This window comes from Lolium rigidum, chromosome 7 (genome assembly GCF_022539505.1).
Source record: "Lolium rigidum isolate FL_2022 chromosome 7, APGP_CSIRO_Lrig_0.1, whole genome shotgun sequence".
NCBI classification, from domain to species: Eukaryota; Viridiplantae; Streptophyta; class Magnoliopsida; order Poales; family Poaceae; genus Lolium; species Lolium rigidum.
In genome coordinates this window covers 346,886,825-346,900,155 of record NC_061514.1, presented here as the reverse complement: position 1 = coordinate 346,900,155, position 13,331 = coordinate 346,886,825, and the positions used below count along the sequence as shown (strand labels likewise).

Below are 13,331 nucleotides of genomic sequence, written 5' to 3'. Positions count from 1 at the left end.
TATCATGAGTCCTTAAAAAACGAAAAGAAGAAGGGAACTCAGCTGTCTTTCAAGTCAACCCACTTCTTTTCGAGCAACTAGGGCTGCAAGCAAAATGAATTAACGGATACATAAGATAATTCTGGCTCGATTATACGAGGCTGCTCTGAATTTCCCCCCCCCCTTATTTTTGAGCAAAAACAACGGAGGGCGAAGAGCCCATTTACCCTTAAAAAAGGAAAAGAGATGAAAAGAAAAAGGAAACTCAACTAGTATCTTGTTAAGTCAACCAGCTTATTTTCGAACACCAGGCTGCTAGCAAAATGGATTAATGAATCCTGACTGATATTTTTTGTTTCAGGAGTTGTTATTCAAACCGTTGAGTGAATCAGGTGGCTATGGTGGACTGTTGGTTGATAATGTGGTGGTGCACTTGTGGAGTTGGAGAAGAAGCTAGGTGCAGTCATACATGTTCTTCTCAGCTTATCTGGTGTCAAATCTCCAGTTTTGGCGCGTACGTGCGAGGTCGCTAGCTCCTGACAGGTGCAGCATTCTCGGGAGAGATGTGTGGCGATTTTGGCACAACTTTGACATTGCAAACCGCCGGTCAAAGAGAGACAAGAGCAGGACAATAAGTAAAGCTAGGTGAATATACTACTCCTGGTAGTGGGTTTGTTTCAGAAAAATGCTCCTTGTAGTGCTGCCTATGTTTGCAAAAAAAGAGAAAAATACTGCTTACAGTTGCAGTACACTCCAGGGACGAGGACAGAGAATACAACTGCTATAGAAGTAGCCCAGAGACAGAGTAACTGGAATAACGGTATGGGTTGCTGTCGCTAGTGCATACTGCTGAATTGACGGCTCGCAAGTTGCAAAAACAATGGCACTGAAGAAGAAGAGCAAAATGTATGCAAACTTGAAGCAAAATGTCATGCCTCGTTGAATAACTGAATATACTACTTGCAGTGGGTTTCAGAAATATACTCCAAGTTACCCCCGTTTCAAATACTGCTTGCAGTTGCAGATACAACGAGGACAGAGAATGGAAGTAACTGGAATAACGGTATGGGTTGCTGTCGCTAGTGCGTACTGCTGAATTCTAGCTGATCACATAGGGCGTGCCATTGCGACAGGATAGACAAACTGCAGCCACATCTCATGTTCGATATGCTATAAAATCTGGTTCCATTCCGAAAGCGCCGTCCACGAGCCTGACGGAGAGGGAGTCCACGTCAGTTTCAGACCCATGACTCATGCCTCATCTTTTCTGTGCCACTATCCGTTGCAGCCATATGGTCCATACAGATACCATATCCGATCCCTAGCAAGTAGCAACCCCAAATCTCATGTCCGTATTAGTATTCCCCAAATCTCATTTCTCTCGTGGCTCTTGCTAGCTCCTTAAACAGTGCTGATCAGTCTCAGACACATTAAAATATCGGCATAATACCTGTTCCGGCATCCTGCGTGTGAGCAAGTCTAACCTAAGAGGAGAGCGACGTGCATAATCCGGATAAGAGTCATCGCAATTATCAGCCTTGTCGACATGTATACTAAGGTGGACATGTCATGCTGAGAACCTCAAGTTTTATTTTCCTCCTTGCCCCCGAATCTTATTCCTTTTTTTCTTCTGAAAGGGAGGCATCTGATTAAGATACGACGAAAGCATTGGTGAAGAAAGGGATGTGTTTTGGTGATAGGCTCGGCCGCTAGGGGGAATGAAACATCTGGAAGATCTTCTTGGATCGAAGGGGATTAAGCTAGGTTTCTGCACAGTTGGTAAGCAGGGCAATTATGCATAATTTGTTTGGTTTTTTCAGCAGTTCCATTATCATGGAGAGGAGAGAATCTCGCGAGCACATTACACAGAACTGGGAAAGCCGCCATGGATAGATGAACGGACCAATCAAGAAAAAAAGAAATGGCGGAAGATTTTTTTGAACGCATAGTCGATCAATGCTGATGTATTCACATTCGTCCTGTTTGTTCGACGGCGAGCTCTGAGAGGGACACGTACGTCAGATACCTATCCGTTGGAGGCAGACTCGATCGCCCAAGCAAACCGGAATTTTCTTCCTACGCGCGCCATGGGGCCTTCTCCTTAACATATACTTTTCGCCAGACGGAAAATTGGGTGCTATCATCATATCGTCATATAACTAATTTGCAAGCGATTAGCTCAGCTATCGCCCAATTGTTCGGTTGATTTGGCTGTCCTTGTTGCTTGTTTGGCCAACTGCCCGGCATCACCATGCTTCCTGCTAACTCAACTATCATGAGTCCTTAAAAAACGAAAAGAAGAAGGGAACTCAGCTGTCTTTCAAGTCAACCCACTTCTTTTCGAGCAACTAGGGCTGCAAGCAAAATGGATTAACGGATACATAAGAAAATTCTGGCTCGATTATACGAGGCTGCTCTGAATTTCCCCCCTTATTTTTGAGCAAAAACAACGGAGGGCGAAGAGCCCATTTACCCTTAAAAAAAGGAAAAGAGATGAAAAGAAAAAGGAAACAAAACTAGTATCTTGTTAAGTCAACCAGCTTATTCTCGAACCCCAGGCTGCTAGCAAAATGGATTAATGAATCCTGACTGATATTTTTTGTTTGTTTCAGGAGTTGTTATTCAAACCGTTGAGTGAATCAGGTGGCTATGGTGGACTGTTGGTTGATAATGTGGTGGTGCACTTGTGGAGTTGGAGAAGAAGCTAGGTGCAGTCATACATGTTCTTCTCAGCTTATCTGGTGTCAAATCTCCAGTTTTGGCGCGTACGTGCGAGGTCGCTAGCTCCTGACAGGTGCAGCATTCTCGGGAGAGATGTGTGGCGATTTTGGCACAACTTTGACATTGCAAACCGCCGGTCAAAGAGAGACAAGAGCAGGACAATAAGTAAAGCTAGGTGAATATACTACTCCTGGTAGTGGGTTTGTTTCAGAAAAATGCTCCTTGTAGTGCTGCCTATGTTTGCAAAAAAAGAGAAAAATACTGCTTACAGTTGCAGTACACTCCAGGGACGAGGACAGAGAATACAACTGCTATAGAAGTAGCCCAGAGACAGAGTAACTGGAATAACGGTATGGGTTGCTGTCGCTAGTGCATACTGCTGAATTGACGGCTCGCAAGTTGCAAAAACAATGGCACTGAAGAAGAAGAGCAAAATGTATGCAAACTTGAAGCAAAATGTCATGCCTCGTTGAATAACTGAATATACTACTTGCAGTGGGTTTCAGAAATATACTCCAAGTTACCCCCGTTTCAAATACTGCTTGCAGTTGCAGATACAACGAGGACAGAGAATGGAAGTAACTGGAATAACGGTATGGGTTGCTGTCGCTAGTGCGTACTGCTGAATTGACGGCTCGCAAGTTGCAAAAACTATGGAACTGAAGAAGAAGAGTAAAATGTCTGCAAACTTGAAGCAAAATGTCATGCCTCGTTGAATAACTGAATATACTTCTTGTACTGGGTTTCAGTTTCAAAAATAAAATACTCCAAGTTACCTCCGTTTCAAAGAAAAAAAATACTCCTAGTGGTACTGCCTCTGTTTGCAAAAAGAGAAAAATACTGCTTACACTTGCAGATACAACGAGGACAGAGAATGGAAGCAACTGGAATAACGGTATGGGTTGCTGTCGCTAGTGCGTACTGCCGCTGAATTGACCGCCCGCAAGTTGTAGTTATGATGACACGGAAGAACACAAGAGCAAAAATGTATGCAAACTTGAAGCTCTATTTTTTTTGTTTTCTTCTTTGTGGTGGTGTCATGCCTGAACATGATCATTCTATCCACAATATACATCGAACATCTACAAGAATCTGTACAGTTTTTTACTCTGCTCCGAAGATTGTAGCAACCGGAGCACAAGCTAGGAAAACTTGCGATGACGGCACGCAAGCAAGACGGCACAAAATTAAGTCGGGAAGAAGGAAGGAAGGAAGCAGGGGTCCACCATGCTGCTGCCGGCGGAGCCTCAACAAGAGCCTGCTGGTGGCTTGGGTTGCCGCGACGAGCTGTTATCGCCACCGCCGGCGAGCCCCATCTCTATGTCCCTAACCGCGTTGTCTTCTTGGTGCCGGGGCGGCGATGTGCCGCCACACCCGAGAAGCCGCCTGATTCCGCGCGGCCCGGAGGCCGGTTCTTGCGCCGAAGGAGAAGGAGGAGGAGGCATGGCGAGGGCGGGCGTCTGCTGCTGGGCGTTGCCGGTGCTGACGTCGTCCTGCGAGCCGAAGAAGAGGACGTTGGTGGGGAAGTTGGGCGCCTCCTGGTCGGCCTCGGGCGCGTGCACGGGCGGCGGCGGCATGGGCGGCGCGTCGACGGCGGGGCGGCGGCAGAGCGGGCAGGTGGAGTGGGACTTGAGCCACATGTCGACGCAGGCGACGTGGAAGCCGTGGCCGCAGCGCGGCAGCACGCGCGCGGCCTCCCCGGCGGCCAGCTCCGTGATGCAGACCGCGCAGTGCATCGCCTCGCCCTTGGCCACCGCCCGGCTGGGCAGCGACGCCATGGACGCCTCGTCGAGGCCCCCGTCGTAGTACCACACGGCGGCGCCGGCGCCGTCGCCCGAGGCGGCGAGGCCGTTGCCCCCGCAGAAGAAGTAGCGGAGGTGCGCGAGGAAGCCGCTGCCCGGGGCCGGCGGCGCGGTTCCTCTGGAGCGCTTGGCGCAGAGGAATATGTAGAAGCAGAGCACGAAGGAGAGGAAGATCGCCGCTAGGGCTGCCAGCATCGTGGCCGCCGCCGCCACCGTCGTCCCTGTCACCGCCATAGTATATCTCTGGTTTCCAAGAATCGCTTCCTTCTCAACAAGAGCAGGCTAGTGGTTGTCTTGGTATCTGGTCTGCCCCTTCTTCCTCGTCGTCGCGAGCTTCTAGGCAGGCGTGCGGGAGTATATTTAAGCTGGAGCTGGGGATTAACGTAATGGAGTGCGTGCGGCTACTTATACGGGGGCGTGACGCCGGAGAGGATAAGCGAGAAGGAAACGGCTGTGGGTTGTGGGGGGACGGGGTTTGGAGGAGAAGGTGAGCGAACTGTGGAGGGAAAGCGAGGATGGCGACGGGTTTTGAAAAATGTTGACGGGAGCAGGGCTGAGCAGAGCAGCCATGACCCGGTTCGACGATCGGGTGGCTTGGTTCGTTGGACCTCCCTGCCACGGCAGTCCCCGTCGACCAATCTCCGGCGATGGCGTCAACGGTGTCCCGACCTGCCCGCGCCGCTGCACGGTTGCACCAAAGTTACAACTACACACAACAGGTCGGTAAAACAAAAACCTGAAATCGACTGGTCGACGCAGGGTCCCGTGACACGCAGGTGCCCACTGAGCTGGCACAGTTTCGTTACTACTGACACGCAAGACCCATTCTTTTTTTTTAAAAAAAAATCTGATATCTGGAAATATTGAAATTACAATTTACATAGGGCAAATAAAAAAAATAACCGGATAGAAACCCTATGTTGAGTCTGCAGTGAGCCTGCCGCCTATTCCTCATCGTCATTGGTCATCAGGTCGACGAACTCCGGTGTGTGCCACGTGACCATAGGTGGCGCCAGAGCTTGAGCTACTGCCACTGGAGGGGCCGGTGCAGGCGCTAGCCACGAAGTCCTTGGAGCTTGAGAGCCTCCTCGTGCAAAAGGACAAGTGGCTGGATAGGTAGTTCATCCTCCCATCTTCACGGTATCCAAATGTTTGCGCTCCCATGCGAGGAGGCCGAGGTAGTCCTCGGTGTTGTCTTGTCTCTCCTCGCTCGGGATGTCCTCGCAAAGATCGACTGCTCCTCGACGACGGGTGCCAACAACATGTCCTCGATCGTTGTGCCGTAGTCCATGTACCCGTCACCGAGGAAGCCCGCGTGGCATCGCAGGTCCCATTCCCAGCGCCCGAAGGTGTCCAACGCGTACAACTTTATGGCATAGGCGTGGTCGGCGTGCAAATCGGTCGACAACAACGCTCGACGATGCCATATCTCATTGTTCCGCTTACGCCCTTCCCATGGAACTAGCGACATCGGCACCCTCCGCTAGTTGAGGTACCAGCTGGTGGGGGAGGTGGGCGTTGCTCCACACTATGTAGAGCTATGCTCATGTAGCGAACATGCCACGTCCACGGGAGTTTATTGACAGTCACACCGAGGAGGGCTGACTGGCCATGAGGGGCTCTCCTCGTGGTCCTTCTTTGCCTTCTTATATGGCCATGACTTTCCCATGGTCCTTTGTGGTTGTTGCCGGTTCTCAGGGAGGTAAGGCTGGACGAGAGTGGCAATGGCGAGGGGATTTGTGAACTGGCTAGAGCGGCTGCTTTGGCTTAAAAGGACGAGGACGCATCTGCCATCAATGTCGCCGCTGGATTCCAATAAGCATGCATGCCATTGATAAGCGACCCCCTGACGGTAGCACGGAAGACCAGCACTGCAACTAATACTAGCGCACATGCATAAGGAGAAGCGGCTGTGTAGACGCTACCGGGATGGATCGGGTTGGAAGCCAGAAGACACATAGACATCGGTGGACCGAACCGTCCCTAAGCCCGAGCATGCGTCCAGCCTTTCGACCGGCAACACAACTTATTTTGATCAAAATTTAACTAAAATTTAGATGGAAATTTGATTGGGCTTAGAGTGTATCCAGTCTTGATGCCGCTACTGCACATAGATAGTCCGTGGCATGTCCACGCAGACGCATTCGGAGAAAAAAAATAAAGTTTGAAATGGATTGATGTGCACGGGCTGTTCCGTTGCATCAGGCGGTTGCTTATTTACTCCTTAGTCACATCGATTTGTGTCGCGCGGGTATAGATGGCCTGAATGCACTGTTGCACCAAAGTTACAGCCACACACTGACACACACCAGGAGGCCAGGTGGGTAAAATCACCCTGACTGAAATCGACACATCCTCCCGTGGCACAACCATCCACTGACCGACTGACACAGAGGCGCCCACTGAGCTGAACTGACACCAAAATTGTCACCACCATGTGTGCGTACCTGCTTAACTTTGTGGCCTGGTTTGGCGCAGGACACATCGCCGGATCGGGGGACACATTTGGCCGCACCCAACCGTCCTCAGCCAGGAAACGTGGACCGTATGCCCAGAGCGTGTCACACGGTGCCCGATACGGCGGATAGCTTGACGGCGACATACCGATATGCTCGAAGCGAGAAGCAATGGAGGGCAAGGCCAAGGTGCCATCGGAACCCCATCGAGGTTGAACGGGTGGACCACGGCCGCCTTCGCCGGGGGAGGTTCGGTATTGCGGTTTGTTCGTTGGACGACCCCCCTGGCTGGATGGCTGTCCCTTTCCCCTTCCGGCCGGTATCAAGCCACCGGATTCGAACACGAACCAACGAACGAGTCCCGGTCGTGCGGTTGTGGCATCGACCAGGCCTTTCCTGGAAGCAACAGCGGAGGAGCTGAATCCTGGCTCAAGCAAAGCCGCCTTATCTTACTTGGATGGGAATTCCGGGAAAGTTGACCGCCATGCATATCCTAAGCTAAGCCATCGCCACGCCATTAATTAGTAGCTTAGCTGCGATGGTTACTTGCCCAGATTATTAGTGCCCGTCAAACGTCCTCACGCAGTCACGCTTGCCATGGCCACGATTATCTGTTTCCAAAGTATAAAACAAGATGGCTGCAGTCGCAAACACAGCATGCATGCGTGTTCCTGCAGGATGGACTGGAATTGTTTATTGGGTTGGACGACTCTGCGTGCAAAAAGTCTACCTATATTGAGGAAAGGTTTACCGCACAGGTCTAACAGCTTCGTACTCAGCAAACTGTGATAGAAAATTTGTCACAATTTTCATTTCTATTACGTTGTACTCGTTCCTACAACAAAATATTGGCCTTGGTCCTTTGATATGAGGCCTCTTGGGTTGATTTATTCTCCAACTCCACATACATAGTTTCATGCTTTAGCCATACCATCTCGAGCTTCTCGATCGGGAGCTAAGGGCCAGACGGCGTACGACGCATGTCTAGCTCCTTCCAGTTGAGTAAATCATGAGAGAAGAATCAGCTTGCTTACGTTCTCTCATCGTTGCCATTCCTCTTGGTAATATAGCAAAATATATGCCTTGGTTCTTCGACATGAGGCCGCTTGTGTTAGTTTCGTCTCCGCCTCAAAATCACGGTAGTTCTAAGATTTAGCCATGGTTCTCGAGCTTCTAGATCGGGAGCTAAGGACAAGATGACGATAGGAATGAGAGCATGATGGACAACACAAGATTTTGATTGTTTTCTTCTAAATTGTGCACTCCAACGTGTAGGAGAAGTCCACTCAAAATGCGAGATGACGTACGATGCATGTCTAGCTGCTTCTAGTTGAGTAAGTCGTTGAAGGAGAGACCTCTTTTTTTGGTTTCTATTTTCTTTGCCTTGTTATTCCACATGGGGCCTCTCGGTTTGGTTTCCTCTCCACCTCAAAGCCACCACATACGTAGTTATATAACAGTGAAACAGTACCAATACGCCCATTTCTCCTATCCTTTCAAACTCTCCCCCACCGTCCCTAGAGAGTCCTCCACAGATCCCCGGATCCAATCCCTCTTGCCGCCAGAGCTCGTGCTGACTGGTATAGAGATGGATTAGGATGTCGGTTCCCATGTGTACAAAGTAGTTTTAGGATTTCCTTTGCCCTTATGGTTGTAGTAGTTGCCTTTATGGTTGTTGTATGGAGCTTGGCCATGGTGGATGTGAGCACCGCTCATGGTTGTTGGCACTGATCCCTGGAAGCTGTCTACGGTGCTAGCGACCTTCGGGTGGATTTCAGCGATGTATCCATGAACAAGCTCACGGGCTACAATGGACCTCAATTTTGGGTGGATTTGGAGGCCTTACTTTCTCTTGGCCATCATGGTGACGGACACATGGGGAAGAAGACCTCGTCAAGTTGATGGGCTCCGAGGCTCCGCGGGAAGAAGCTGAGATCTATGGTGGAGTCCATAAACAAAGGCTTATTCGTCAATGTTATCCTTGGACAGGCCACTCCACGCTCGTTTGATGAATCCAAGTTTTTTCTTCCTCCAGGCTTCTATGCCGATGCGGAGGATATGGCTGCGCGTCCTTGCGTGGGAAAAGTCCACCTATATCGAGGGATGGCTTACCGCGCATGTCTAACTGCTTTGTGCTAAGAAAATCATTGCAAGAGAGTCATCATTTTTTCGTTTTCCTTCGTGTTTCTCTCGCTCTTTCAATAAAATACCAGCCTTGGTTTTTTGATATGAGGCATCTTGGGTTGGTTTTGGCTCAAACTCAAAACTACCACATACATACACAATTCAAAAGTTTTAGCCATGGAGTCCCTTGCTTCTAAGTTCGAGAACTAAGGATGGGATGATGATGGGACTAGGACCGTGACGGAAAGCACAAGACTTTGGTTGCTCCTCTAAATTGCGTGCCTCGACGAGCATGAGTATTCAAAATGCATGACGGTGTACGACGCAAGTCTAACCCCTTCCTAATGAGGGTTAACCTCGGCAATGCCCATAAGTATGGACTTGGGTTTTCAGGAAAGACAGAGCTGGTGGTTTTGAGGACTTGCCAAACAAACTAGGTTTTTTTTATGAAATGGGGGATTACCACTCAGCCTCTGCATCAGAGCGATGCACACAACCTTTTATTAAAAAGTCTCATGTTCTTATAGTTATTACAAGTTCACGGGTCGCATAACGTGACTACATGAATTAGCCATCGGAAAAAAGAATACAAGAAATGCCTATGCATATTGTACCTATTAGTATGCTGCCAACCAACATGGCTGAAGATAGCTCGTACGACCACCATCAACCAAGTGCATTCAGACTCCATAGGTTCCCACTGATCCTCGGGAAGGAGATAAGATCACATGTGGATCCAATAAGTAGCTTTGTGGATAACCTGCAAAAAGAAATCACCTCCCCCTTTGTTAAAAATCAAATCATTGCAACAATTCCATATTGCCCAAAGCAAAGCACAAACTCCTACGCAAATTCGAGACTGTGTTTTCTTATCTATGCCATTTAGCCAATTTCCAAACATACTTTTGATATTAGCCGGAGGAGATATATTAAATGTAAAATAGACCACTCTCCAAATCAATTTCCCAAAGGGGCATCTCATGAATAAATGTTCAACCGTTTCCTCAGAATCACAGAACCATTGTTTAAATCTTCCTTTTGGTCAAATTATCTTGTGTGAGCAAAACCTTCTTATTTAAGAACCACATAAATATTCTAATCTTAAGTGGTACCTTCAAACTCGCCATATATATTTCCTAAGAAATATAGTATGATCATTTAAGAGGTCTAAATAAAAGGATTTCACTGAGAAATTTTCAGAAGCCGTTAGATGCCAAGTGAACCTATCCGTCTGGTTAGATAGTTGAACCCCCATTAGACCTCAACTAGTTGAACCCAAGATGTCCATTTATCTTGAGAGAGTACCCTACTGAAACTAATATTCAGTGGTACATTATTTAAGACCTCCGCAATAGTCACATTTTTTTGTTGTGCAATATTGAAGATAGAGGGATATTGGGCCGCAAGAGGTTCGCGTCCTAACCATGAATACTCCCAGAACCGGATATTTTGTCCATCACCAAGGATGAACGAACCTCTCTGAAAAACTCATGTTTTACACTCATAAGCCCCTTCCAAAAAGGGGAAAAATGAGTTGTAGGCAAAAGTCACCGAGATTGTATTAGAACTAGGGTTTGCAACAATGTGTGAGATTACAAAGGTTTCGATGCCCTCCCCAATGGCTCCTCCTAGCCCTCATATAGTCGGCTAGGTCTCAGAGTCCACATCCGGGTCGGTTACAATGATCTATGTCAGTTTACCTAAAATAAATAATACTTTCCTATTTTTATATAGTTCATATCCTTGGACTCTTCTTGGGCTTCTTGGGCCTTGTATACTCCTTCCTGAATCCACACCAGGGTTGGTCACATCGAGTACACAATATGGTATACCCATGTCATTTCCGGCTAGGTAAATCATCGGAGGAGAGTCATCACTATTATTGTTTGCTATGTGTCATCGTTCCACACCTTGGGTTCGCTTCCTCTCCACCTCGAAGTCACAAACCCTTCTGGTTCTCTCTTCCCTATTATTCGATGCTTTCAATGAATCCAAAAGCATCTCAATGTCGATGAACCCTTAAGAATGTTTCCCTACGGTTCGAGAACAAAAAAGATATGATCGTGACACCTCTCAAATCAATGATCACCGAATTATTGATCACTAGGGAATCCGGATGGCCATAATGATCCATGTGTATTCTACGAATATATGAAGTCGTTGTACCGCAGATGTCAAGTCTTATTACCTTTGTTACTTTCATACCGGACTTTCCGAGATTTGATCATAGGTATCATCATACCTAGTTTGATCTTGTTGCCGACAAGACTATTCAGCTCATTCATGTGTGATTATATCCTCATAAACTAGTCATATGTTGCAACTTTATGGATGTAGTCTCACCGAGTGGGCCCAGAGTATCTTCCATCACGCGGATGAACAAATCCTGCTCTTGACATATACACCTCAACATATCCACCTATATCGAGGCACGACCTACTGCACAAGTCTAACTGCTTCGTGCTCAGTAAATCATCAGAGGTGACTTATCACATTTTTTTCTCTGCGTTGTTCTCGCTCCTATAATAAAATATCATCCTTGGTTCTTTGGCATGATGCCTCTTGGATTGGTTTCATCTTCCAACTCAAATTCACCACATATACACATAGTTCAAAGGTTTTAGCCATGGCGTCCCGGGTTTCTAAGATCGGGAACTAAGGATAGGATGATGATGGGACCAGGAGCATGATGGACAACACAAGACTTTGATTGCTTCTCTGAATTGCATTCCTCGGCGTGCATGAGAATTCCATTGAAAATGCAGGACGGTGTACGATGTAGCTCTAACCCTTTTCATTTGAGAAAACTATCGGAGGATAGCCGACACCGTCTTTGTTTCCTCTCCGTATCGGGTTTGCTTCCTCTCCACCTCAAAGCCACAACACATGTACTTCTAGGCTTTAGCCATGGTCTAGGGAGCTTTGGGATCAAGAACTTAGGATCAAGATAATGATGAGATTGAGAGGATGGTGGATATAACACAAATACACTACACTTCAGTTTGCCTTTCATCTACAAACGTCGAGGCATGGGAGAAGTTCACTCAAAATGCAGGATGACGTACCACTACACATCGTAGACGAGAACCGGCGGTTTTAAACGTACCACCAACGATAATTGTGTCGACATGAGGCCTCTCGGTTTAGTTTTGTCCCAAACTCAAAGCCAAAAAGTTCTATTGTTTAGCTATGGAATCTCGAGCTTCTTGATCGAGAACGGCGGATATAAGTGGAGTCTTCCTATACCCTGCAGTACACGGGCTTGCACCCCTTCCAACCCATGATGACCATGATTCCCACAACATGAAGACCTTCATCCAAAAGCTCCAACCGAACTACCTGCCGTGCTACACCAAGACTTCCTAAAGGCTCCCTCGACCAAATATCTATCGAACAAAGACACTGGATAAACATCCCGTGAAAGAATACGAAGACCTAACGTGCAACATGGAGATACCTGCCACCAACGTCTATAAGTAATGAAGTCCATTCATCGAGAAGGAGGGTTGAACAACCACACAAAGCCGCAATTGTAGTATCCAATAGCCTTAAACCCTAGATCCATTTGTAAACCTCATTGGGTGCATCTATAAGACCGACGAGTTCATCCTCTAGTCTTGTATAATCTTGTGATCACACTCATAGTAAAGTGCAAGAGAAGTTCTTCATAAACCGCGTGTCTTTAATCAAAACATGTCGAGCCCCTTGTCGAATAAATAAACCCATCTCGGATCTCCCGAGTGGGATTGACATGGGACCATGAAAACAATCATTCGTCAGTTGGCGTGCCAGGTAGGGGGTGCACGTGTCATAAAGATTGTATCACCTTCATCACAAGGAAAAGCCATGATCAACACTGGAGAAGTGCTGCCGCGTAGCTACTTCTATTAGTCTTAGCCGGAAGTCACTACTTGGAGCTCAGGAGCTCCCAAGTAACATAAGGAACAACCATCGGGCTTCAACTGGAAGGAGGCCTCCGATGCCCACAAGTATAGGGGATCGCTGAAATCTTCGATGGAAAGTATTACCCAAATTTGTAGTTTGACTCAACGGGAACACAAAGAATATCAGTAAGACTTTACCAATTGAGGCGTCACTCTCAACCACACATGTATAAATATTCTCAAAAAGGAAGTGGTGATTGCAACAATAATAAGAGTTATTTGAAAGCCTTTCTAAAACCTGCTCCATCAAGGGTGGTGGTTTATGAACTTTCTTAGTATCTCTATTCAACTTCCTGAAATCTATG

General features: G+C 47.5%; 1 protein-coding gene across 1 annotated transcript; it reads right to left on the bottom strand.

The window, feature by feature from the left end:
* Positions 1-3,688: 3,688 nt before the first annotated feature.
* LOC124675306 (E3 ubiquitin-protein ligase EL5-like) lies at positions 3,689-4,942 on the bottom strand. Its single transcript, XM_047211370.1, has one exon. The coding sequence runs from the start codon at positions 4,734-4,736 to the stop codon at positions 3,948-3,950; it is 789 nt and encodes a 262-aa protein (XP_047067326.1). The 5' UTR covers positions 4,737-4,942; the 3' UTR covers positions 3,689-3,947.
* Positions 4,943-13,331: the final 8,389 nt, after the last annotated feature.